Source organism: Fundulus heteroclitus, unplaced genomic scaffold (genome assembly GCF_011125445.2).
Source record: "Fundulus heteroclitus isolate FHET01 unplaced genomic scaffold, MU-UCD_Fhet_4.1 scaffold_135, whole genome shotgun sequence".
Classification (NCBI taxonomy): Eukaryota; Metazoa; Chordata; class Actinopteri; order Cyprinodontiformes; family Fundulidae; genus Fundulus; species Fundulus heteroclitus.
In genome coordinates this window covers 133,207-159,564 of record NW_023396547.1, presented here as the reverse complement: position 1 = coordinate 159,564, position 26,358 = coordinate 133,207, and the positions used below count along the sequence as shown (strand labels likewise).

General features: G+C 40.8%; 1 protein-coding gene across 2 annotated transcripts in view; it reads left to right on the top strand.

Moving 5' to 3' along the window:
- Positions 1-25,194, top strand: part of LOC105932034 (potassium channel subfamily T member 2) — a 60,885-nt gene extending 35,691 nt beyond the window's left edge. For both annotated transcript variants that reach the window (XM_036129074.1, XM_012870997.3), the window contains 20 exons: positions 2,446-2,610; positions 3,043-3,179; positions 5,116-5,179; positions 6,947-7,055; positions 13,352-13,460; positions 13,912-13,968; positions 15,864-16,016; positions 16,094-16,347; positions 16,889-17,213; positions 17,283-17,388; positions 17,475-17,647; positions 18,170-18,241; positions 21,253-21,387; positions 21,486-21,597; positions 22,161-22,262; positions 22,374-22,457; positions 22,558-22,686; positions 23,394-23,739; positions 23,935-24,019; positions 24,144-25,194. In XM_036129074.1, the coding sequence (XP_035984967.1) occupies positions 2,446-2,610; positions 3,043-3,179; positions 5,116-5,179; positions 6,947-7,055; positions 13,352-13,460; positions 13,912-13,968; positions 15,864-16,016; positions 16,094-16,347; positions 16,889-17,213; positions 17,283-17,388; positions 17,475-17,647; positions 18,170-18,241; positions 21,253-21,387; positions 21,486-21,597; positions 22,161-22,262; positions 22,374-22,457; positions 22,558-22,686; positions 23,394-23,739; positions 23,935-24,019; positions 24,144-24,261 (2,835 nt within the window). In that variant the 3' untranslated portion in view covers positions 24,262-25,194. The remainder of the gene's footprint in view (positions 1-2,445; positions 2,611-3,042; positions 3,180-5,115; positions 5,180-6,946; positions 7,056-13,351; positions 13,461-13,911; positions 13,969-15,863; positions 16,017-16,093; positions 16,348-16,888; positions 17,214-17,282; positions 17,389-17,474; positions 17,648-18,169; positions 18,242-21,252; positions 21,388-21,485; positions 21,598-22,160; positions 22,263-22,373; positions 22,458-22,557; positions 22,687-23,393; positions 23,740-23,934; positions 24,020-24,143) is intronic.
- Positions 25,195-26,358: the final 1,164 nt, after the last annotated feature.

Genomic DNA, 26,358 nt, shown 5'->3' with positions numbered 1-26,358 from the left:
TGTACTTCTTGACGGGATTCAGTGCAATATAAGGTCCATGACTCTAAAAAATAATCAAATTTGCTTCATTACAACTCCATTTCATCACTTTAGAGGGTTCACTTGAAAGAAATGTTGGTGTTTTTTTATGGGTTTTTTTCACGTCACTAATCTCAAAATGGCTGTACATAAACTACGGCTCAATAAAACAGATTTATCCTAATGATCCACCGTGGTTCTTAAAAGTATACACACCCCTGATAAAACAGAAGGTTTTTGTGAAAGATGAAACCATGATAAATAATTTCTAAGCTTTTTCCTCCTGTAATATGGCATTAGCCTATAACATTCTACAGAAAAACAAATAGATATGTCAGAAGGAAATAAAAAAATACAAAAGGTGCAACAACATGGTTGCATAAGTGTACACATGCAAACAACATTTGGTAGAATATAAGAGTTCAGACCAGCAGTCTTCAGGTGACCCCATAGATTTTATGTCATATGTAGTTCTGGACTCTGGCTTGGCCATTGTCACAATCCCGCTTGTGAAGTTATCGTTTTGTTGTTTTGGATGCATGCTTGGACTCCCTGTTTTGGTGAAAAATAAAATAAATTTTCATTTGCAGCTTTCTTGCAGACGCGTGAAAGTTTTGCATCAAAACTGATTGTCACGTGGAACTGTTCACATACTTAACCGCTTAAAAAAAAGCCTGTTTTCTCTAAAAACATAACCACATATCCTTATGCTGCAACCACCAAGTTTCTTTAGGTATGGTGTTCTTTTTGGTAATATTTAGTATTGTTTGTATGTAAAACATACCTTTACGGCTTGTGTCCCAGAGTTGAAGTTTGGTTTCATCAGAATGTGACTCATTTTGTCCTTTAGAGGATGTGGGCCAGGTCTGAATGTTTTTCTTTGAAAGGCAAGACTTATAGCTTTAGAGAAAACTCATGTAGACCACCAAGAGTACTTGGCAGAAATTCCTGCAGCTCTTTCACTGTTGCTGATGGCCTTTTGACAACGAACATGACCACTGAATCTCTTGTCTTTTCTTCCTTTTGTGGAACCAATGTCACTGTTGACCCTTATTTAATGTTTGCTGTTCCATGGTATATATCAAATACTGCAGAGTTTTATTGTACCCTCCTCAGGAGGGCCTCCTGACTCATGCATTTGAGCAATGAAACCCTAGCCGTTCAGCAAATGGTTGCAAGGTTAATGGCTTTAGATAAAGGATGAGAATGAGCAAGACAGATTGTTTTTGGATTGGTAAACTTTATTTCTGGTTAATCAGATTCTATATAATTGGTGTTAGTTTTTTTTACCCAACGAGGCTGAATGCTAAAATGAAACTATAGTGCTTTAAAAATGTGTAAACTTTTGAAGTTATCTTCATAGAGTCATGTTCAATGAATTAGAAAATTATCAAAATGTCAATTTGTTTCTGAAAGCCAATTACAGTAACCAAGGTAAACACATTCTATAGATGGATTACTCACTGGCTGTTTTAAATCCAGAATTTCTGTTAATAACATTATTTTTTTTGCTTACCTATAATAAGAACACAGCATTTAAGATCAGACTATTACATTAAATATTTTAATACAGAAATGTGAGCTTAATGAAAATGTTAAATACTTGCATAAAAGTTGTTATTTTCAAAAAGTACTTTTAATCTGACAAACGATCCTCCTTAGAGCCCATATTCTAATTTGTTAAATCTGACTTCATATCTGTTTGTTTTTTAGTTGACCTAAACCAGATGTGCTACAACTTAAAAGTGAAAATAATTAATGATGGCCATAGTATTACATAACTGAAATTAAAAATTTTAACAGGGGTGTGTACACTTCTTAGACCTACTGCTTATGTTTCTAATGGTGCTTTTTTATCTGAGGCAGAATGAAGGTTTGCAGGAAAATAAACAGTTCATTGAGCAGACATAACATCCAATATTTTTATTTTTTTACATCTGTTGCTGCTACAGAGCTCTGGTCCCGCATCCCAGCAGTCACTGGGGTGTCAATTTGTCACCGACTTAGTGTCGACTCCATAACATTCACGTTAAGAAGATCTGTTTCTGACGACAAATGGGAATCTGTAGGAAACTCACATCAATGCTTGAGCGCTTCCTTTTTTTTTTTCAGATTAAATACTTTCTGCCATCCGTCACCCCTCTTGTTAAACCCGATGATATCTGTGCCGTTTTGTCTCAGCCTCACGGATATTTCCATTACACGTTTGTCCCCGTTAATGTCCATTATCACGTTCCACTTGGCCGCAATCCTGAAATCTCCACTTATCTTAATTCGCCCCCCCCAAACACTTTCCCTGATCAAATGGAAACATAACACACCAGGCATTGTTTTTCTTTTCGTATGCCACCTGGGTCCGTGCCGTATTCCAGCTAACCTAATCCACTTTCCATCTGTTGAATGTGATGAATGTCGTCCTGAATGCAGTTCGAGCAGCTGGCGTTTCTGTGGATGGAGCGGCAGAAATCCGGAGGAAACTACAGCCGCTACAGGGCGCAGACGGAGAAACACGTGGTGCTGTGTGTCAGCTGCCTCAAGATCGACCTCCTCATGGACTTCCTCAACGAGTTCTTCGCTCACCCTCGGCTGCAGGTCCGGTTTTAAGTAGGACAAGAGGGGTTTTCAGGGGGTCCTTTTGCACGTGTGGATGTGTGTGTGTGCCGCCCATAATAATCCTTTCCAGAAGCCAAAGCAGCAGAGGGTAAAGCGGGGGAATTAATCCTGCCATAGCAAGGGTCTAACCTCTGACTTATTCATGCTGGAGCAGCTGTGAGTCTGTTTGCTGCAAGGTGTGAATATTTACTTGTGTTTCTAGGGATCGTCTTACTTTTCATTGCGGAGAACAAAGTGTAGCTGTGGCTTGAATCTGGCCCCTACATTTTAAATTTGGTCCGTGAAATTTTGGTATTAAGTAAATAAACAAATGCAATTTTTGACCTCGGTTGTTCTCACACAAACACTTGAACATAAAAGTGAAAGCCAAGCCTTTTCATGTTGTCTTTTTCCCCCCCTGTCTGTGTGCAGGACTACTACGTGGTAATCCTTTGCCCCGCTGAGATGGACGTCCAGGTGAGGAGGGTCCTTCATGTTCCTCTTTGGGCTCTGAGAGTCATCTACCTACAGGGGTCTGCTCTCAAAGACCAAGACCTCATGAGGGCCAAGTGAGTGATCATGGCAGTCCATCTTCTTTAGAAGCTTAATTACAACAGAATTATGAAACTAAATCAATATCAGAGCTCTAAAAAAAAAAAAAAGAAAAGAAAAGCCCCACCACGGTCAATGTCTAATGTGCAGTTCAGGATTAATTATTCAGGTGTCTTGAGCCTTAAAGTAACACCTGTACTTTCCTCCCCCTAAATACTGATGCAATGTCTTGCAAAGTTTTTGTACCACTTGAAGCTTTTTCCTAATATTCGGTGGATTTTACTGGGATTTAGTGTGATCTGAAGCATTTTCTGTGACTCTAGCTGTTTGTTTCGGGTTGCTGTCCTCCTGGATAGTTAAAGTCTCTCAGTCTGTCGTTTTTCCACCCCCCCCCCCCCCCCCCTCCATCGGCCCAGCAGCTCTGATCAGCCTCCCCATCGCTGCTGAAGAAAACTGTCCCCACAGGATGATGTTGCCATCGATACAGGTCTTTATAGAGATGGTGTAGTCAGTTTATTTTGGTTTGAAACATAGTGTTTTGCTTAAAAGCCAAATAGTTCATTTTTGGTCTCTGACCAGAGATCTCCTTCCACATGTTTGCAGTTTTCCCTAAAACTTTAAGTGAGACTTTTATGGCTTTATTCCAACAGTGGCTCTCTTCTTGCCATCTGGTTATCCTGTTGACAGATTCTCCTGCCTTAGTTGTGGGTCTCTGCTGGCCCCCGTGGATGCTTCTCAGATATAAAACCCTGACAGCATGCTATGTGGTTGCAATGTAACAAAAATGGAAAAAAAAAATTGAAGGAGTGTAAATAGTTTTATGATCGCCACAGTTTTCTCACCTTAATCAGAAACCCCTTTAGAGCCACAAAGATCATGATGACTGCCAGAAGCTGTGAGGGGGCCATAGCTGCTGCAGGACATCCCTAAACCTGCTGTGGAGAAAAGTGACCAAGCAGAAGCAGGGCGAGCAGAACAGGATCAGGTTGTTTCCCGCTCGCCTCAAATGCTGGAAGGATGAAGGCAGAAAGAAAAGTGAGGATCTTCTCCAGAGTTATCTTGGAGCACTTTGCTACTTTTCTAATTAATGCTTTCCCTGCCTGGTAAGTTTAAGTGGCCAGCCATGTCTTGCTGGGCTAGAAGTCGTGCCATACGCTTTCCTTTTTAGATACTGGATTGAAGAGTGCTCTGCAACATGTTCAAAGCACAGGATATTGCTTTAAAACCTAATGCCGCTTTAAACCTCTCCACAACTTTACTCCTGACCTGTATTGATCCTCATGATGCTGTTGGTTCTTTAAAATTCTTGAAAAAAAAAACAATAACAAACTTATATACAACAGCTGGTGTTATATTGATATTAAATTACACATAGGTGGACTCAATGTGTGACATTTAGGGGACTTATGGCGCTAGGAGCATCAGACTGAAGGGGACTAATGATAAATTAAAGCCACACCTTTCAGATTTATACTTGTAAAAAAAAAAAATAGATGTTTGCATATTACTTTTCCACTTCACAGTTATGTGCTTAGTGTTGATCTATGACTCAAAATCTCGATAACATGGACCGGATTTTGTGGTTGTAACATCACAAAATGTGAAAACGCTTAAGACTTATTAATACTTTTTATTTTTTTTTTTTGCAAGACACATATAAAACAAGTTAAGCAAGTGTTATGTTGGTGGGGGGGGGGGGCAGAAAAGCCTTCTTGTTTATTCCCCTCACCTCCCACTATCTCATCTTAAAATGGCGTATGCGATAACGTTACATCGGTACATTTGTTGTTCTGCCGTCCCACTTTTTTTTCCTCTTTTGTCCTCTCTGACAATAACATGACAACACCCTTCTTCCTGTGTCTCACGGCCTCCCCCGATTTTCTCTTTCTCTCCCCTCCCACTCCGTCTGCCTCTCTCGCTCCCGTGGCTGCTGGCTCTACTAACCACCTGCAGGATGGACGATGCTGAGGCCTGCTTTATCCTCAGCAACCGGTTTGAAGTGGACCGCATTGCTGCTGTACGTGCCTCACCATTTCCCTGTTTGATCCTGAGTCACTTCAGCGTTAATCATGGCCAAATTACGGCGTTTGGTTTTCCTGCGACCATCTTAAGCACAGATGTACTTTTGTTTCTAGGACTTGTTCAAGTAAAATGTTTTACTGTCAAGCAGATCTGTGATTAGAAGGTGAAGAGAAATGCTCTGGATTTTATTTTTTTTAGTTATATAGGTTGAAATGTGAAGAACGTTCTCTGGAAAAGAAGTAGTAGTTTGTATTACAAATTATACTCCATTTTAAGTTTAATTGCTTGACTTAAAATGTACAATCTGCTCTAATTTGGAGGGATATAATATCCTAATCAGGCTGCAAACATCTTGGGTTATTAATTTTTTAAAAAGCATATATCTATCTGGGTCAGAGTTTTAATCTCTATCTCTGTGGGTGTTATGTTGTTTTAGGGCTCTTAGTGATCTGTTTAAACTGTTCTGGGTTCAAAAGTTTAAATTTATTGTGGATTTACTCTAAGCCACACTGGTCAAAATTATACATGTAGGCTCAGTTGAATGAAGGCCAAATAAAAACCATTGGGGGCCATTGCTCTGTTCAAACACCCAACTGGTTCAGAGCTTCAACCATCTAGCTGTTGAGTTTAGGTGAAGTTCAGACCTTTGCGGACCTTCGCCTCCTTTGACGTTTCATCCACTTTAATGCAATGCACCAGTACCGCTGTCAATTAAAGCGGCCCCCCAGCATGATGCTACCACCACCGTACTTTACCGCTGGTACAGTGTTATCTCAACTCCTCCAGTCTTGTCACTATGGTCTAATACCTCAATCCTCTCTCGTTTGACAATAAACCTTTTAACCAGAAGGCATTTGATTTGTCCACGTGAGAACCTGCAGCGCGTGAATGGTGCACAGTGACAATGGTGTAGTTCCTATTTCATGAAATTTGCTTGATCTTTGGAGAAGATCCTCGGTTGTTCTTCCACCTCTTCACCAGATTTGTGTGGACCGAACAGGAACTTTTGGATCAGATGGTTCGCTGAAAAAAAAAAAATCAGAAACACATGTGAACTAGCTTTGGAATAGATCAACCAGGCTTGAATGGATTTCCCAAAGGCCAGATGTCAACCCCGTGGAAACATGTGAACTCTGCTTCAAAGCTGAGTCTGTGTCAGAAAACCAACCAGTTTAAATGAGCTCTGGCAATTCTCCCTAGAAGTAATGAAATGTTCAGCCAAAGTTGTGCCAGGAGCTTATAGATGGCTAAGTTGGCAAGCTTCTGAAGATATTAAAGGATCTCGCTTCTGAAATGCCTTTGGGAGTTCCTAAAAATTAAGAACGTAAAGGCCAACATGGGTGTTTTGGCTACAATGCTACACATTTTGTTCAATGGATATCTACAGCAAGTTGGAGTAAGCTTACATCCTCTTATTTTTACCTTAGATCTGAAGAGTTGCTAGCTTTGAAGGTGAAGCCATATAACTTTTTCACCTTTTAGACAAGTTTTAAAAGCCATCTCAGGGCCAGCGTTTCACAGTTAATTCTCCACCTGCTCATCAAAGCCGGCCACAAAATGTCCAAATTGCATTACTCTGACCCTTCAAGGTCATATCGGTCCACACATTCAGGTTTAAGAGGAATGTTATAGCGGTGCTGCAGTGTGATGCCACTAATGATGCTTTTGCTCCTTACTTTTTCTCTCCCCCTGCCGCGTTCTACGATATGACAGCTAACTCAATCCACTCAACAAAATTTTTTTTGTTGTTTTTTTTTTGCAGGACCATCAAACCATCCTCCGGGCCTGGGCTGTCAAAGACTTTGCTCCAAACTGCCCCCTGTACGTCCAGATTCTCAAGCCGGAGAACAAGTTCCACGTCAAGTTTGCAGGTGGGCAGAGAGTGTGAAATCAGAGAGGCTGGTACCACGGGGAAGCAGGCTGTTGGTCAGAATGCACGCTTTGCATAATGCATCTTTCTTCTGTTGTTTGGAAGCTGATTTGGTTCTGTTTTTTTTTTTTTTACTTTAGCAATTGAAACAGTTTTCCCTCAGCTTTACCTTAGCTTATCTACATGACTGCATAGAACATGTATTTCCCCTGGTCTAGCCTTTATAGCTAGCTCAGAGGACGTGTGGGACAGATTGGCACAGCTTGCATGGAAGCCTTTTGCGAGTTTCAAACGTTGCTCTTTGGAGAGCGTCCATCCCACTCCTGCACAACGGCGGACACCAGTCAGTCGTCTGCGAGTGAGCGACGGCGACCTGCGCTCTCTCACGTCCTTTTTTTGCTCTGGCACGTCAGCCTGCCTCCGGCCTCTGGACGGCCTGAAACCCCGATTCCAGCTCGCAGCCCTAATCCCAGCTGATGAGTCGATGAGTCGCGTTTTACTCTGCAACCTCTGCAAAGCAAACGCTCGCTTTTGATGAGCTCTGCAGCGGCGCTAACCTGGCAGACAAGTCCTCTCCACAGGGTAATCCTCCTGCCGCGCCGTTAAAACACTTCACCGTCAGGCTGCGGCTTTTGCTGCCGGCAGGGTAGGAGTCGTTCCGCACAAAGAGAGTTTCATCTTCATCCGTTCTCGCACCTTTTTCTTCAATGCATGATTAACACCGAGCTCTGCAGGAGGAATCTTCTGCTCCCAGTCTGCAAAGTCTGACGCACGGGCATGAACAGCTTTCATGTTTTATCTCACACGAACATCCAAATATGTTCCTATTATATTCAATTACTAAATAAACAATGTAATTACTGGACTCTGCCTGATAGCTTGCGGCGAGTTCTTAATTCACTTTGTTGTATCATGCTATAAAAGGCAAATTTCGTAATAAACTGAGCTTATGATGCTCTCCAAAAGCCTGAAATCACAATAGCTTGACTCACAGAGCAGCACAGTCACGTGGCCATTGGTTTGAGTACAGATGCCAAAATTTTGACACCACTTCCAAAACACTCCTGGAGTGACGGTGTGGGAGGCAATAATGAGCAAGAGATACACGTTTTAATTTGATCCACAAACTCAGCCTAACGGGAGATGAACGTTCATTAGGAAGGATCTGTCGGTGTGTCGTTGTGGCAGCGACAGAAACAACCAGGTGCAACACATATGTGGGTCCGGCATGTCTATTGATTATTTACCCTATGTATATTGAACAAAAATATTCTCTATCTCCCCCAGGCGTGCCCTGCCTAAGTAGCTGCTCACTGTTAAAAGCAGCCCACTTATCCGTGTAGCTGCAAACGTATTGATTTAATTAGCTAAGCTGGTGGACCTGTGGTCGGGTCCTAATTGCACTGTTGCAGAAGGTGCAAGTAGCCACACTTGTACTTGCGATGACTCATGCGTGCATGCGGGATCGGGACTGGAAAAACACAAAGAGCGAAGAGTTCTGGAGTAAGAAAAAAAAAAAGGGGGGGGGAAAGTGAGTGTGTCTGTGTGTGTGTGTGTGCCTATTCGTACAAAGTCTTTGATTAGGCTCTCTGCTGGTCTTAGTTGAGGAATCTGAAGGATGGAGGCATGTGAGAGAAAGAGCGTGGATCATAATCGCAGACAAAGAAGCAGGAAAAATATTGGAGGAGCAGGAAAAAATACAGAGGCTTCTCTGTCTGTATTCTTTGAATTTGAGATATTCAGTGGAAATATGTGCATAACTGGGCTGTGACAAGGGCTGCACCATAGAAACCACTTCATTTAGTCGTCTTCGTCTTGTCCTCTGCAGAAGCAGATGCCCAGAGCGCTACGCAGGCTTTCGCTTTGAAATAAGCTGACAGGCTGAATCGTGGGAGACTCCAGCACATTTGGTGTGTGAGCTGCATCAGGACGCGCTGATCCGAGTCAAACAAACGGCGCGCCTTAATCAGGAGCTTTGCAATCCCTCTTTTTTCATTTTTTTCTTTTAATTGACACGTTCATCACCTGCCCGCATTCAGGCAGACACACGTCTCATTAATTCTAACACGAGGCACATTTTTTTTTTATCCTTTATCTTATATCGCCATCTGTTTCTTACAGTAGCGGCCAGTTGAGTGTGACTCTCCAATCTCAGGCTTTTTTATGCTGCGTCGCCAATTATAACCCAGTGCGGCGCACATATTGCGCTTTTACGGCTCAGATTAGCCGGGTTGCTTAACAGGCAGCATGATATGCCTGTGCGCTGAACTGAAGAATGAAGTGCAATCAAAAGATAAATACACAGCACAGGAAATGGATTCTGTTTTGCCTTCTTCTTCTTCAGTGGTCGGCTCTCTGCAAACATTAGCCGGTCGATCGGATTTCCCTTTGAAAGAGGAGACTCTGAGAGCAACAGTTAAATAAAAATGTGGGCTCTGTTTGCTCGGGTTGTCTGGTTGACCCACAGGGATGGCTACATTACGCGTTCGGGGATAAATGGTGGCTGCTGAACACTCTGACTTGTTGCTCCAGCTTTCCGTCTCCGCCCCAAACTTCCACAAGTAATTTTGGGATTCTTCCTCTCAGTTGAACAAGCAGTGAGCAGATTTACGACGGCGCTGTGGGTTTGTTACCTCGGCTATCATCCTTTGTAAATGTAAACAGCAGATCGGTGACAAGTGCACACGCATCAACAGCTGTCGCCGAACCGATGCTCGGCAAGAAGATGCGGGCAAGTGTTTAATGCATGGCAACAGCATCTTGTTGTCACAGCGCTTCAGTGCATCAGAAACCGAACCTGACAGCAGAGTGTTTTTCTTTAAAGGGCCCCTAAAACTTCAAACTATTTCATGGGATTTCATGTGATAGAGCAGGAGTCACTAATCTTTTTGAAACTGAGAGCTACTAACCAGAAGAGTCAGAGCTCATCTTTACTTTATGTAAAATAAACACATTTTTCATATTTTTATTATAGATATTGTCATTTTAAAATCTATATAAATGCAAGTGTGAATAAACAGGAGGAGTAACGGAATAAAATGAAGTTTCAGGGTTGTGCTGTTGACCCCTGATATAGACCATTGGAAGGTAGTACTCAGTTGTCCATAGTAGGTATACCTGGTCTGGCGTTCTGTTAACTATGACATCATCCAGAGAAGACGGCTCACCCGCTACTACCATCTAATGTAGAACAGATTACTGGATCAATGTGTGCTTCTGTGCTTTTTTGTCTCTCTTGTTGTGTCTCTGCTCTGTCTTCTGTAACCCCAGTCGGTCGAGGCAGATGACCGTTCACACTGAGCCCGGTTCTGCCGGAGGTTTTTCCTTCCCGTTAATGGGGAGTTTTTTATCCCACTGTCGCTTCATGCTTGCTCAGTATGAGGGATTGCAGCAAAGCCATGTACAATGCAGACGACTCTCCCTGTGGCTCTACGGTTCCCCAGGAGTGAATGCTGCTTGTCGGGACTTTGATGCAATCAACTGGTTTCCTTATATAGGACATTTTTGACCAATCTGTATAATCTGACCCAATCTGTATAATATGATTGAACTTGACTTTGTAAAGTGCCTTGAGATGACATGTTTCATGAATTGGCGCTATATAAATAAAATTTAATTGAATAAATTGAATTGTCAAGTAGAAGGAAAACTAAACATGTTTTTTTTAAAATACATATCTGAAAAGTGTTATGAGCATTTGTATTCAGCTCCCTTCAGTCAATACTGAAGGCATAGTTGCTGCGATTACAGCTGTAGATCTTTTGGGATGTTTCTGCCATCGTTGCACATCTAGAGACTGTCATTTTTTTTTTTTTTTACATAGTCTTCTTTGCAGAAAAGTACAAGTCCAGCCAGGTTGGATTTAAGGAGTCTTTGAACATCAGTTTTCCAATCATACATTAATAAAAGATTAAATTCTTCACTTTGACTACACCCTTCCAAAGGATAAATATGCTTTTATACCATTATACATGTTTTAGTTTCCTGTGTCCTCTACAAGGCCTGTGGCAGACAACAAACAGGACATTGGATGGATTTCTTTCAACAGCAGCTTTTTTTATTTTCCTGCCACTTGCCCCATAAATGTCAAATTGTTTAGTAATCCCTTTGAGGAATTCTCCCTCCTGAGCGGTGGTTCTCTGCAACTCCTCCAGAGGCACTAGGGCCTCTTTGATGTTTCTCTGATGTTGCGGCATGAACCTGCAGGAATTTAAGATTTTAATATACATTCATCATGTTTTGCCACCACTGACCAATCATTTGGCAGAAGGCCTTTCGTACGTCTCTATATTGAGCTGAAATAACATTGTGTTCTACTGATGGTGTTTCTGAGATCTTCAAAAATATGCAATTTGTCAGATCCTGAAGTTATTGTTTGTTTATATGCTTGTGAATACATGTTTAAACTGTTTCATAAAGTGACTGATTTCATGTGCTAGCTTAAAACTTATTAAGCTTTTGAAATTATATTGCATTGATTCATGATTTCCTACACACAGATTACATTTACATGCAAAATAATTGTGCTTTAAACTCTGAAATGCACATTTGTGTTGTTATTCCCTTCTAACGTGAGGAATATGGGAGATATTACACATGTGGAAACTTAAATAGAAGAGACATGGTCCTCTTCTTTTGGAAATACTCTCTCGCTCTCTCTCTCTCTCTCTCTCTCTGAAGAATGGATAAAAGGTTTCATAAACTGGCATAATCTATTTTGGCCTTGATTTTGTAGCATCTTCTCCTCTAGTGGGTCTATCAGGGTGTGATTACGTAATTGCGGCATTGAGCGAATGTCAGCCTCAATCTGGGACAGACAGTTGGAGGGTTATGGACTTATGAGGCTGGAGAAATACTCAGCACCGCCAGAGAAGTTATGATTCTGGCGAATTCTGTCCAGCCTTGATCAACCTTCGATTTGAATGCTTTTGTTTATAACCCATTTTGTCATTTTCCCCTTTTTTTTTTTTTTGGAGGGGGTAGGGATGGTTGGCAGGTTTATTTTCTTCATTTGCTCATGCCCCTGTGGTGAAGTCAATTCAACATAATTCAGCAGCCTCTTCTTCTTCTGTTGTAGATTTGGCAGCAAATCCAATGAGGTGTTCTAATCTGAAGCTTGACTAAAGTACAAAATCCTCTTATTAGTGAGCGTCTTCTCATTTCAACACAGGAATCTTTTCTTAGAAACCAGAGTAGGTTTTGGGGCCCATTCATTTCAGAGGCAGTGCTTTCTTTCCTTTAAAGAGCTGTTGACATCATGGAGGTACATTTGTAGTGGAACAGGGCTGAGACTTAACATGCTGGTTAAATGTTTTCAACCTTGTAACTAAGTGAAATTGGTTTAAAATAGTCTTAACCTGATTGGTTCTGTTAACTTTGACAGATTTTAGTTTAACATCTCTTAAAGGTAATCTGCAGTAAAAGAGAGAGTAAATGTTTATACCAATGTAAGGACCTTTTTAAATGATATTGTTATTTGGTGGCTTATGAAGGAGTTTTGTGAAAAAGGGAACTAAAAGTAAGTAAGATTTTCTTGAAATTAGTGTATTTTTCCTTGATTTGAGCAGGTAAATAAGACTATTTGCCAATGGAATTAGTATTTTTACCACTAAAATAAGATTATTAGCTATCCTGCACTTGAAATAAGATGATGGAGATGAATTGTTATTATTTTAAGTGCAAAAAAAACCCACTCCATTGGCAAATAGTCTTATTTAGCTGCTCAGATCAAGGAAAAATACACTTATTTCAAGAAAATTTTTGCTTACTTTTAGTTCCCTTTTTGCAGTATGTGTGATAAGTCGCTAAACAGGCTCAGATATTATGTGGGGTACCTCAAGGCACCATTGCTGGTCCATTTTCATCAAACGTCTTCATGATTCTCCCTAGATTATTGAGTAATAAAATACCTCTTGAAATATCTATACTGTTCACAAACACATTTAAATGTCTGTGTCGCCACATGAACACAATCCTCTTAGTCAGTTTGTCCAAAATACCTATGACTGGATGGGTCAGAATTCATTTCACCTTATCCAGAAAACAAATAGATAAATAAATAATTGTTTTTGTGGCCAAATTTTAGGATTAAAAGTCCAAGAAGTATGAATACTTTTGGAAGGCATTGTATCTTAAAAGTATGTAGCTGTAATTATGCCATTGTATTTATCTTTCACCTGACCCATCTGATTGCACACGGAGTCCTGATTTGCCACTGATGAAGAACAAATGCTCTTCTTCGCTGAATCCTACAAAAACCTTAGCCGACGTGTCCTTAATGTGTTTTTCTGTCCACAGATCATGTGGTGTGCGAAGAGGAATTTAAGTACGCCATGCTGGCTTTAAACTGTGTGTGCCCAGGCACCTCCACTCTTATTACTCTATTGATTCACTCCTCCAGAGGACAGTGAGTTTCCTCCCTTTCCTTCATTTCATTCTGTTTAACTGTTCATGTTATGGCCTCACCTTCATGACCAATAAGTAAAACAGTAGTGAGATAGACCAAGAAAACAAAGCTGCTTCTGTCTTCTATCTGCTCCTAAGTTATGGAATCACTTACCACTGAGAATCAGACAGGCCTCCTCTTTTGTCTGTTTTTAAATCTCTTTAAAGCATTTTGGCTTGCTGTCATGTTGATTTTTAAAATAAAGTGGTATGGCCGTCACAACTCTGCTGTGAACCTGATTTTTAGCTTTTGATGTTGTGTGTGTATGTTCTGTATGTATTTAACTTGTTTTTTTAACATTTTCATGTTTTTATGTACAACATTTGGTCACCCATGCGGTTTTTGAAATGTGCTATAGAAATAAAGCTGATTGATTGATGTCATTTTTCTTTTTCCTATTCTTTTGTTTCAGAACTACACCACAAGAGGCCTTCAAGCAACGTGCCGGAGCATTTCAAGCCCTTAACAGGTTAGATACAATGAAAAGAATTACTTATATATCTGAGACAAATTTATGTTTAATGTTGATCCAAAGGATTTTCCACCATGTAGCATATATATAGCAAATATTTTCTTAATAGTTTTACTGATAACTGGAGCTTACCTGAAATATCTGGAGTATAAAAATGACTGAAATGTGACATTTTTGTGTTTTAAAACCTTTAAATAAAACCAATAACATTTGAGAGTGTTATTATTTCCAAAACAGTTGATTTTGCATGTTTTCTTTACTGACTCGAGGACCCTGTTTTTTTGCTTATAACCGTTAAATGTGCTGCATTTTGGACCCTAACAGAACTACAAATAGTTGTTTTGTGGAGTTCTTATCAGCAGTCAGTAACTTACCTGTAGCAGATAGCGCTAAAAGCTCTCTCAGGAAAAAAACAAAAAAACAGAGATTATAGCTAATGGGTCATCAGGAGCCACTTTAAAGCATATTTTATCTGTCCTAGAAAAGTTAGAACCAGAAATGCTGTTTCTACTAATTCAAGTATTATTTTGTAAACATTTATACTGCCATCTTTTTTGAAATAAAATGATATCATGTACACTAATAATCATGCTGTTAAAAACAACAATGCGATCATCTAATCAGGCAAATTGTGATGCTTAAGAAAATTTATATCATTTTGAGCTAACGCTGTTTGGTAGCTTTTTACACAAAAATACTTTATTTCAAACAGTATCTCTGCCAGTTACACTTATCGTGCTCCATTTTTCAACAAGAAATGTGGCAATGAAAAACCAAGTGAAACTTGCCATAGTGCTTCAATTACTACAGAAAAGCTCTGTTCCCCATGTGATGTTGTTCTGGTTAAAATCTCCCCCAAACATCATGTATCACCAAAAGACCAATGTATTTTTGTTTTTGTGCAAATTAAACTGTTCTGTGTTTTTTTTGTTTTCCTTGGAGGTCATTATCCACTGAGCCAAGCTACCAACTAATATGGGAACAGCATACATTGTTCAGTCTGAAATATTTTATGAATAAATTGTTTTACGAAAACAGAAACCTTCAATGGAAGTAGCCCACTTATGACTGGCTAGACTTACCTGTGATAGTTGAAATGTTTTATAATTAGTGCTATTATGCCATCAAAAAAATTAAGAGAACATCTGGCCAAAAAAATTTAAATCACTGTTTTGTAAGACATTTTCTGTATCTCTTTTTTTTCTTAATCTTAAGCAAGCAAACAAACAAACAAACACACAATCCTTTTTATGCAAACCCAGTCTACCACTTGAAACTTATTGAAGTGTTTATTTGAACAAAAGTAGATAAACTGAAGTTCGAAACAGCTTAATAAATAAATAAATGAATATATATATATATATATATTACCCTATTAACGTCATGTTGTGGTGTTTTCATAAAGGTTTGTCTAAATCTGGAGTTGACGCCATCTGGGCTTTTGGCTCTGACGATGTCTAGAACTCGCCATCCTCCTCTCCTGCCCCACAGTCCCTTCCTGTAAAATGAAAATGTCCAAACACTTTATTTATATGGTGCATTTTTTCTTTTAACGGCTTTCTACAGTCACACTACCTCCACACAACAAGGTTCTTGTTGTCACCTCTTTAGCCCCCGCGTGTAAAGCTAAATCCCCCCTGAGAAAGCCTGTGGTGCTCTCAACAGTGTGAAAGATTAAGCCTGGACTTGGAGTCCTTGTCTCCCTCCACGCTCTGATTGTAGTATTGATTAGCAGCTTAGATACAGATGTAACACTTTGCCATTATAACCGTGATGGAATATCCTCTCATAGGACCCTGGATGCTTCATATGTTGTATGTTTGTTGCGTGTTAAAAAAGGTCGTACCTCAACATCACCAACGTTTCTTTTTTTTTTTTTGGTCATGTCTCAGGGACGGCGGCGCAGGTTCACCAGACCAGTGGCACCGCACGTACAGGCGCTGCTCAGCCAACGAGGTGCATCACATCCGTCTGGAAGAAAGCAAATTCTTTGGAGAATACCAAGGAAAGAGTTTCACTTTTGCCTCCTTTCATGCACATAAAAAGTAGGTTAAAACCCCGCCGTCGTAAGCTGCACGTTGAACCGCATAGCTCAGGACTGACGGCGCCTGTGCGGTTGCAGGTTCGGGGTCTGTTTGATCGGAGTACGGAGACTGGACACCACGAACATCCTGTTAAACCCCGGGCCGTGCCACATCATGGGGGCCTCTGACACGTGCTTTTACATCAACATCTCCAAAGAGGAGAACTCGGCGTTTGTGAGGGGTCAGCGGGAACCGTCCTGGGGAGGCTCAGGAGGAAACTCAAGGGGAGCCCACCAAAGCATCTACCATGGACTCACGCGCCTGCCCGTGCACAGTATAATAGCCAGCATGGGTCAGTAGGACGGGTCCAACGCAATCCCTGTGTAATGAATTTTACATCTGAAACTGTTTTGCTTCAAAATTTTCTAAAGCCTCTGGTGTTTGTGCATTATTTTCTGCTACATTTTTTCCTTCCATTAAACCTTCTAATAATATCCTTGAATACAGCACTCTGCAGCCTTTTGTGGGTGTCCCATGTGTCATTCTAATCTTGTGAGAAACTGAATGTTTAGTTTTATTTAGCTGTACGTCTCAATCATCAAAATGAACCAAAAGAAATGCTTGAAATATATCACGCCATGCAATGAATTCATATATACTTTTTAAATTGGATTACTGAAAAGAAATGTATCAATTGATATCATCCTAATTTATCGAGATCCTGCTCCATCTGTTTAGAAAGTATACTGCCTATGGACAGATCCTGTGGTTACACAAACGTGCCACCAAGTGGACAAAGATAAAACTGTCTCACTCACTTTTCAGCCCCAACACTGCTGAAAAAGCTCTTTGTGTCCTAAAGTGCTGCCGTTCATCTCTGCGTACGCTTTCAGGCACCGTGGCCATCGACCTGCAGGACTCCAGCGACAGCAGCCCGGAGGGCCAGGACCCGGGCGGCGCGGGCCTCGGCAGCGGGAGAGCGAGCAGGAGCGGCTCCCGGGCGGAGATGGCGGGCGCCAACACCCTGGCTCTGCCCGCCATGGGCGACTCGGCAGACGAAAGACGGCACAGCATCGCGCCGGTCCTGGAGCTGGTGGATGGAGTCAACAACCCAACCTTTGACCTGCTGGGGGAGCAGTCGGAGGACGAAGCAGGAGAGGACGGCAAGGACGACGGGGACAAAGACGAAAGCGCACACTGGTGGGGTCGACACTGCGAGTGAGTAGAGCAAATGACATATAAGACTATGTAAATCAATCCAGGGATAAATGTGAGTTTGTGCTGCAGGTGGGTGAAGGGATACCCCCTGAACTCTCCATATATCGGCAGCTCACCAGCGCTGTGCCATCTCCTTCAAGAAAAGATGCCTTTCTGCTGCTTGCGCATGGACAAGGTCTGCAACTTAAACTGCTTCTTTATCTTTATGGTGCAAGAAGATCACCGGATAATCTCCCACATTTCTCCCCCCCCCCTCCCTAGCCTTGTCCCCACATCCCTTTTGAGGATGCACGCTCCTACGGCTTCAAAAACAAATTGATCATTGTGTCTGCGGAGAGCGCAGGAAATGGTCTGTACAACTTCATTGTGCCTCTACGGGCTTACTACCGAACAAGGAAGGAGCTCAAACCCATAGTGCTGCTGCTGGAGAGCATGTGAGGACTTTTTTTAGTTTTTTGCTGTTTTTTTTAGTTTTTTTGGTCATCCTTATACCACAGGTATTGTTGCACACGCAGGTTCAGACTCAAACAGGTCACATCCCGGCGCCGTCCGTAATTGTTGTTTTTAAAAAATGACAAATGAAAATCTAGGTTGGCCAGGATGTCAAAATTGGTCCTTTCTCAACAAAAAAAAAAAAAAAAAACAGCATGGGGCATAAATACTGAGCCATCGACCGTGCCAGTAAACATGATTGGTGACATGCTGAATGCTTTCAGCACACGTCCTGTTTTGTGGCAGCTACTCAAACGCAGTCAGCCAAATGAGAGTGGAATCCAATAAAAAGGCAATAAAATGCTGAGTCACTCCTGCGTAGTGCCGTTATTTTCAGCTTTCTCAGAAGGCCTTTTGTCTCTTCAGTAAATTCAGAGGGAGGGCAGCGTGTAGCCGTGGGAACGTTTGCTCTTCTCTGTGGCGTGTAGGAATCACTCTGAAATCTGTTGTCTTATTCGTTTCAGACCTGAAGCAGATTTTCTAGAAGCCATCTGTTGGTTCCCAATGGTCTTCTACACAGTGGGCTCCATTGAAAAGTAAGACCAAATTTATATCTTTACATTTATACCATGTGTTGTATTAGCCAAAAAGGATGGGCTAATATAAGCTTCAGCCTATTCCTTTTTGATCGGAGTAATTGTTTTATTATATATATTTTTTTATCTTGAGATGTTTTGATCTAAATGTATCAGCCAAATAAATAATTTATTCATTGATTGTGTCTACAATTCTTAGTTATAGCGCCTTGCAAAAGTATTCCCACTGCTTGATTTTTTTTTCATGTTCACCCACATTTTTTCATGTAACAAATTATGTTTAATATAATTTAGTTTTATCATACGTGATAAACCAGCAAAAAGTAGACGGCCATACCACTTTATTTTAAAAATCAACATGACAGCAAGCCAAAATGCTTTAGAAAAAATATAAGACAGAGAACAGGAATAAAAAGAATAAAACAGCTGTTAATCAATACAAGGGGTGTGTGGAAATTTTAAAATAGTACATGTTTGTCCTAAGGATAAGGGATTAACGGATGCTAACTCGCTCGGGGTTAAAGGGCAAGGGCAAAAAGTGTGTTTTAAACAGAGTTTTTAAAACAGCAAGAGATGGATCTTGCCTGACCTCCAGCACCACTTAGAATGAGCTCCAGCTCATTCAATGTTTTAGGAGCCAGAACTGAAAAGGCTCTGTCTCCTCTGGGTTTATATATATATATTAAAAAAAATCTTCTGGATGGTCAAAAGCATCTGGCCAGCTGATGCAAGAGCATGCAATGGCATGTGAGGGTGAAGCAGCTCAGACAAATAAGAAGGGACCATTGAGAGACCTAAAAACAAAATGGATTCAAAACTGAACGAGAAGCCATTAAAGGGAAACTAAAACCGGAGTTATGTGCCCCTCATCAAAAATCAAGCAGCGGCATTATGTACCTGCTGTAGGCGTGAGAGAGAAGCCTAGGTAAAAACAACCAAAAGAGAGGATCAAAAATCCTGGCATGAGGTGATGTGTAGACAGGAGAAGTTGAATTTAGCCGTCTCAACTGAAAGAAAGAGGACTTAAACACACCGTAAACACATGAGTCAAGTTTTAGGCTGGGTTCCTGTTTTTGACCTAACTCGGTGATGCTGAATTTGTCGAGTGGGGCCAAAGAGGAAAAATCAAAAGAAGGGATACAGCTGGACCTGCTGGATTTAAAAAGCATAATCTCCGACTTTTATTCATTATTAAGAAAACTCACTGCCAACAGTCCCCCCGGTGTTAACCAGAGAATCAAGGCGAGGCTGGACATAACACATTATGTCTTAAAGGGAAATAGATGTGATAAACATCAGCATATAAATTAAATGACACACAATGCCTTTTAGAAATGTATTTACTATTAATAGTAAAAAGGTTGAGAACAGGAGAGGACCAAGAATGGAGCTCTGAGGTACCCACAGGGGAGGGCAGCTGAAGCAGAGGTAAAATTATTTGTTATGACACAGAGGAATTCAATTCAAAACAATTTTATTTATATAGCGCCTTAAGACATTTTTCAAATTCTATATCGATTCAATCACACAGACAGATTGGTCAAAAAATTTCCTATATAAAGGAACCAGTTAATTGCATCAAAGTCTTGACAAGCAGCGCTTACTCCTTCTAAAAGAACGTAGAGCCACAGTGGACAGTTGTCTGCATTGTCCATGGCTTTACAGCAATCCCTCATATTGAGCATGCAAGTAGCGACAGTGGAGAGGAAAACTCCCCTTTAACAGGAAGTGACCTCCAGCAGAACCAGGCTCAGTGTGAACGGTCATCTGCCATGACCGACTGGGCACAGAAGCACACATGGAATATGAAACAGCTACCTAATATGAAAGCACGAGTAAAGCATATTTCCCAGAATTCATTGCTAAAAATATGTCATTAAAAACCCTTAAATAGCAGATTCGGTGCTGTGAAATGTTTAATCCCATACTGGAAAACAAAAATCATCCAGAAATGACACAATGTTTTTTTAGAATAATTTACAATTACCCAGCCAAGTGTGCTATGGTTTCATATTCTTGTTTTTCTCTCACACCCCTAAATAAAATTCTGTTAGACTAATTGCCTTCAGAAGTCACCTAATTAGTTAATGGAGTCCCTACTATGTGAGTAAAATAATCTCTCTACAAAAACAAGTGCAGAGGTTCTCAGCTCAGGCGGAACAATCGTAGCTGAGAGCCTCTTTGTAACTGTTACCCATGCATGCCACAAATTAGATATTTATGGAAAAGTGACAAAGATAAAGCCACAACAGTTTGCAACCAACCATTTATAATACACTTAAAACGTGCAAACAAGTTGCTATAGTCAGATGAAACCAAAATTAAATATTTTGGCCAATATACAAACTGCTTTGTGGGATAACACTGCAAGTCACCCATGCTGTGGGGATGCCGATAAAAGTTGATGAGAAAAATTAATGGAGCCAAATACTGTGCAAGTATGGAAGAAAATATATTACTTAACAGACTTGAGGCTGAAGTTGAGGTTTACCATCAAGTGACACAGAGGGTCAGAGCCACATTGGAGTAGTTTAGATCAAAGTTCACTCATGTTCTAAATGAAGCTGAGATTTTGTGGAATGACCTGAAAATTGCACTTCAAAGACACTCTCAGTACAATCTGACCGACTTTGACATTTGTATTTATGTTATTTAAAAAAAAAAAAAAAAATTCAAATCTTGTTCATTCTACCAACTATGTTGGTGTATCACCCAAAAAAATCCAATAAAACTAAAGAAACAAACAAAAACAAAAAAACAACACTAAAGTATGTGATTTTAGGTCAAAAATGAAAAAATGGAGAGAAAAAAAAGGTTTTGTTCAAGTTAATCATAATTCTTCCTCACACATTAGAGTTACTTATGGGGTGCCACAGGGTTTACTGTTTGGACCAATTCTCTTTACTATAAATCTGCTTCTGCTGCTGTAAACACTGAGGCTGTAAAATATATATCAAGTAAACATTGTGCTGTGTGTGATATCGTACATCTAACTGATTCCCATTCTGGAGTCTGGACAGCCTGTTACGATGTGGAATCACCTTTGCTGACACGATGGTGGTGTTCGACAAAGAGAGCTCCATGATTGCAGAGGAGGACTACATGGCTGACGCAAAAACGATCGTTAATGTCCAGACGCTATTCAGGTATTTTTTTTTTCTTTTCCAATTTCCCACACAAGGTTGATGTCTTGTTTTTTCCCCCATATCCTTATTCTTATTCTCCATGTGCTTTTCACTCCCAGACTGTTTCCAGCTCTTAGCATCATCACGGAGCTCACACATCCTGCAAACATGCGCTTCATGCAGTTCAAAGTCAAGGATCACTATTCTCTGGCTCTGTCTAAACTGGAGAAGGTAACAGCATCGAAAAGTTCAAATCCTCTTTTTCCATCTTGTTTCCTTTTCGTGCAACAAAACGCTTCTGTTTTACAAAACTTAATAGTCTGAGGGGAAAAAAAGAAATGAATGAATAGGAGAGAAATGATCATTTGCCTCAAAAATCGTGATTGTTAATGTTCTCAGTGGCAGCTAATGAGTCTCACTCTAGACATTAATAACAGCCATTAACAAAACAGTAATTTAGCCACAGTCTGACATCTCCTCTTTGAATATTTTTTTTTCAAAGTGGTCCAACATTATTATGAAAACAGCATTGTCTCTCTCTCTGTAGTGAAGTCTCTCCGTGTTGTCTAGCTGGTTCTCACGCCGCATACAAATCAGGGGCAGTGGGAAATAATTTGGTCTAAAGACTGAACGTCGGCCTGTCTCTGTAATAAACGCTTGTGTGTCGTGTTCACCTCACTGGAGAGGGGTTGGAGACATAAAGAGTTTTAAACAAAGTAGAGACCCCTCTGATCCCCTCAGAAAAGCCAGTAAAATCTGACACCTAGCTGTGCGACTCTGTGTTTGATCTGCAGAAAGAAAGAGAGAAGGGCTCCAACCTGGTCTTCATGTTCCGCCTGCCGTTTGCCGCCGGAAAGGTGTTCAGCGTTAGCATGCTGGACACCCTCCTCTACCAGGTGTCAAACGCACGCTCCCAGAATAACAACTATCCCTCTTCTTTTTTTTTTTGCTTTTGTCCGGGTAATGATTTCTATCTTGTTGACTTGTTTGTTGCGGCGCCCTGACAGTCCTTCGTGAAGGACTACATGATCTCCATCACCAGGCTGCTGCTCGGTTTAGACTCTATGCCTGGCTCAGGTTTCCTCTGTGCCGTGAGTAGCAAAAAAAACAACAAAAACAACAAGCAGCTGGATCTTAGTTGGGTTGGACAGTGGGATCGCCTCTGAGAGTGTTGCTTTGTTTGGTTTCTAGATGAAAATCACAGAAGACGACCTGTGGATTCGAACCTACGGGCGGCTCTATCAGAAGCTATGTTCCTCCACCGGAGACATTCCTATAGGCATCTACCGTACAGAGGCCCACAAGCTTCCGGTGTCTGAGGTCAGCCTGTTTTCATTTTGTAACGTTTGGTGTTACACAAATCGCAGACACCAAATATACCTTCCCTACAGGAATTTTTTATTTAGTTTTCAGATTATTCTCCACAAACTTTCAGCAAACCATGAGGCATCCAGAGGTTTGGTCGGTCACCTGATCAGGATATCTCGTGGCTTCACCTGGCTTCCTGGATTTTTCTGAATCCAGAGCAGACATAATCTCTCTGATTTGTCACAGCTTTTAACAATTTCTAAAGAATTTTAGTGCAAGACGAAGAGCATTCTTCTGATGTTTATGTACAGCCAAAAAAAACCTACTAAATATTCTTAGATTTTAAAGATGTAACTAAAGAAATCTGCAAGACAATCCTAAGAAAGTACAAAAATATTTTTTCTACCATGGTTTCTTGGGTACAAAGAGTCATACAAGATAAGGAGATATGATGGTTACATAACATAGACCAGAAACCAGTTATGTGCTAAAACATATCATGCTTTCCATATTTTTCCATATATTTACCATGAACCAAGCCTTTTTACACCAAAAACTGCAAATAATGTTATTTGTCAGTTAGAAATTGTTAATGCTTTATTAAAAACTATCTTTACATTTTATCTTTGAAATTGAAAATATCAGTTCTGAAGAACTAGTAAGTCTATCAAACTTCTTTGACAAAATGTTAATTATAGTATTCTTCTATGTTTTTTTAGTCCCAGGTATCCATCACAGTGGAAGACTACGAGGACACCAGAGAACCCAGAGAACCCCTCCTGTCCCGCACCGGAGCTCACCGTAACTCCACCTCCTCAGAGCCCATCTCCACCTCCTCCCACTCCTCGGACCACCCGCTGCTCCGAAGGAAGAGCATGCAGTGGGCGAGGCGGCTGAGCAGGAAGGGGGTTCGGGCATCGAGCGGTGCCAAAGGGGGTCCGGGCAGCGCGGCGGAGAGGATCAGCCAGCAGAGACTGAATCTGTTCAGGCGCTCAGAAAGACAGGAGCTCAATTCACTGGTGCGAACCAGGATGAAACATTTGGGCCTTTCTCCAACCGGGTTTAGTAAGTTGTAGTTTAGAGCTCTTTTTTTTTTTTTTGGCTTTTTTAATCGTTGAACTTTAACTGGTGTTCATTTTTCTTAAAAAAATAAAAAAAAAATCCATGCGTCAGCTGTTTGAGCGGATGAGGCTCCTCCAGCTCTGTATCCTGTGCTGAGTTCATTTCCTGCCTCTCTAACCTCTTTTCCTTCTGCGTCAGATGGGATGACAGACCAAGGCAACAGGCTGTCGTACATTCTCATCAACCCCTCTCCAGACACAAGGCTCGACCTGCACGACGTTGTGTGAGTGGAAAAAAAAAAAAAAAAAAAACATTTATAAGTGATGGCGCTGTAAAGTGAAACCAGCATGAAACCCACAATTAGAGCAGAATTCAATTTGCCGTCCGCGACTGTGCCCGACCTGCAGGTACCTGATAAGACCAGACCCCCTCTCCCTGGTGCCCAATCAAGGAAGCGGCAGGAAGTGCAGCGCTGGACTAGCAGAGAGCCACAGGTTTGATACGCAGGATAGCACCCATCTGTGAATGAGAAAAAATAAAAGAGAACATTAAACCCAGAACACTGCCAGGAAGAAGGGACCAACATCAACACAGTCACGAAGGAGAAGTCCACGGGAAAAAAAAAAAACGAAGAAGACAGAGATGGCACAGAGCCCCTGCGTTTTCAAGATCAGACGTTTTTGTTTTTTTTTGTGCCGGGCACGCATGGACCTTTTATATATTGATAGGAACATTTTATTTATGCACCTTCCTATTTTCAGCTGAGAACTGCGGACACAGAAGTGCATTTAATGAAAAACTATTTGTATTTATCTCTGTTAATGTGCATGTTCCGTAAAAAAGCATTGTGTGCCGTATCCGCAGTGTGTGTATATGCAGGTTCGAAAGGTTTCCACACCCCCTTGAACTGTTTTCCTATTCTGCCACTTTGTCACAACCGCAAACGTCAATGCATCTTCTTGAAGAAGTGCGTTTTGCGGCAGGCTCTGGTCTACAAGCGGTCGTACCAAGTCGCACGCTGGGGCTAAACACAAACGTTGACCTGAAACCCCATGCATCGTTTCAGTTGTCCACTACTTTATGTTAGCCGATCACCTAAAATCCAAATAAAAGAAGAAAGTTGTGGTTGCAATAGGAGGAAGTGTGAAACTTTTCAAGGAGTGTGAATTCCTTCGAAAGGTGCTGTATGTAGAACGGCATGCAGAATTTTGCGCATAGGTACTTAAAATTTCAGTTTCTGAGATGAGTTTTAGGATTATCTATATAATGATTGAGAACAGATTGTGGAAATTTCCCAGCTTTCTTAAAACTCCAGAATCGTATCCATCCATACATTCGCTATGCCCGCTTTTCTGTGCTGGGGGAGCAGTTAATGGGTGAGAGGCGGGCTACGCCCTGGATAGGTCAGAAATGTATGTCTTGAGCTTTAAAAATAAAACGAATAATTTCCAAAAAGCAGAAATATATTATGTTACTATGATAACCAGGAGAAGCTATGGTAATCAGGTTGGTTTTCCTACACTAACTCTCAATTCTTCACAGTAACAAGTCTCTATTTGAAGTAGGGCCGGACGATATAGTAAAAAAGCATATTGATAAAATAGAAATCATATTGATCAATATCAATAATAATCAAAAAATTCAAAATATATATTTTAAGTGTAACCCTGGCCATTTTATGCTGTTGCTTGATGAGTATTTTTAGATACAGAACACACAAACACTGAATTCAAAATCAACCCTTTATTCAACCAACTTTTGACCATAACAGCAAATTTAAAAAAGAAAAACGAACGCATGCTCCCTGAACTCTTTGAAGGGGCGGAGCTTGGTGACGGAGCGTTGCTGGGTCTGCGTTTGTGATTGGTTGGGAGGATGAAATGATTGTAGTATTACTCTACATTATAGGCCAATATGCAAAAGTTCTATTGAACGTTTTATTGGCCCTTTTTGCTTTCCGTCACTCCACACGTCTATCGATCGATATATATTGTTATTGAATTATCGTCCGCCCCTAATTTGAAGTGACCAGAATTTTGTATGCCATATGTATTGTGTGTATGTGTAAGCGTGTGGATGCATGTGTATGTAGTTATAGAGCCTGAGCGAGACAATGCCAATTTTGTGTGGACAGCCAAAGGAATATGTTGCCAAATGAACATCAAGGAGATGTTTGCTATGTTCTTTTTTGTGTTATATGTGTTTTTTTTTTCATCTTTAGTGTTTTTTATCACTTTTGAAAGTGACATCAAAGTCAACACACCCACTCTTTTTTCTTCTATTTCTCATCAAGGCTTTTTGAGACTCTTTTTAAACACGCAATCATTTGACGCTCACCAGCAGCGAGTGAATCCAAAGAGCACCCGTCTCAGTTATTGACTCGGTCAGACAGTGAGTCGCCACTCTAGGGCAGTCGTGTTACTGTTCAGGATATGTCTTTGCTTACATGAGCTCTCTTGCAACAAGTCTGACCCGGATTCATTACATCTCTGATTTTATTCTTAAAGTCCTTCGCCTTCAAGCTGTCCTGCCACCAGCTTGTTTATGTTGATGTGCAACGAACAGGCAAAAGAATCTTAGACATTCTTACACTGTAATATAAAACAATTTATGCCAACAGCT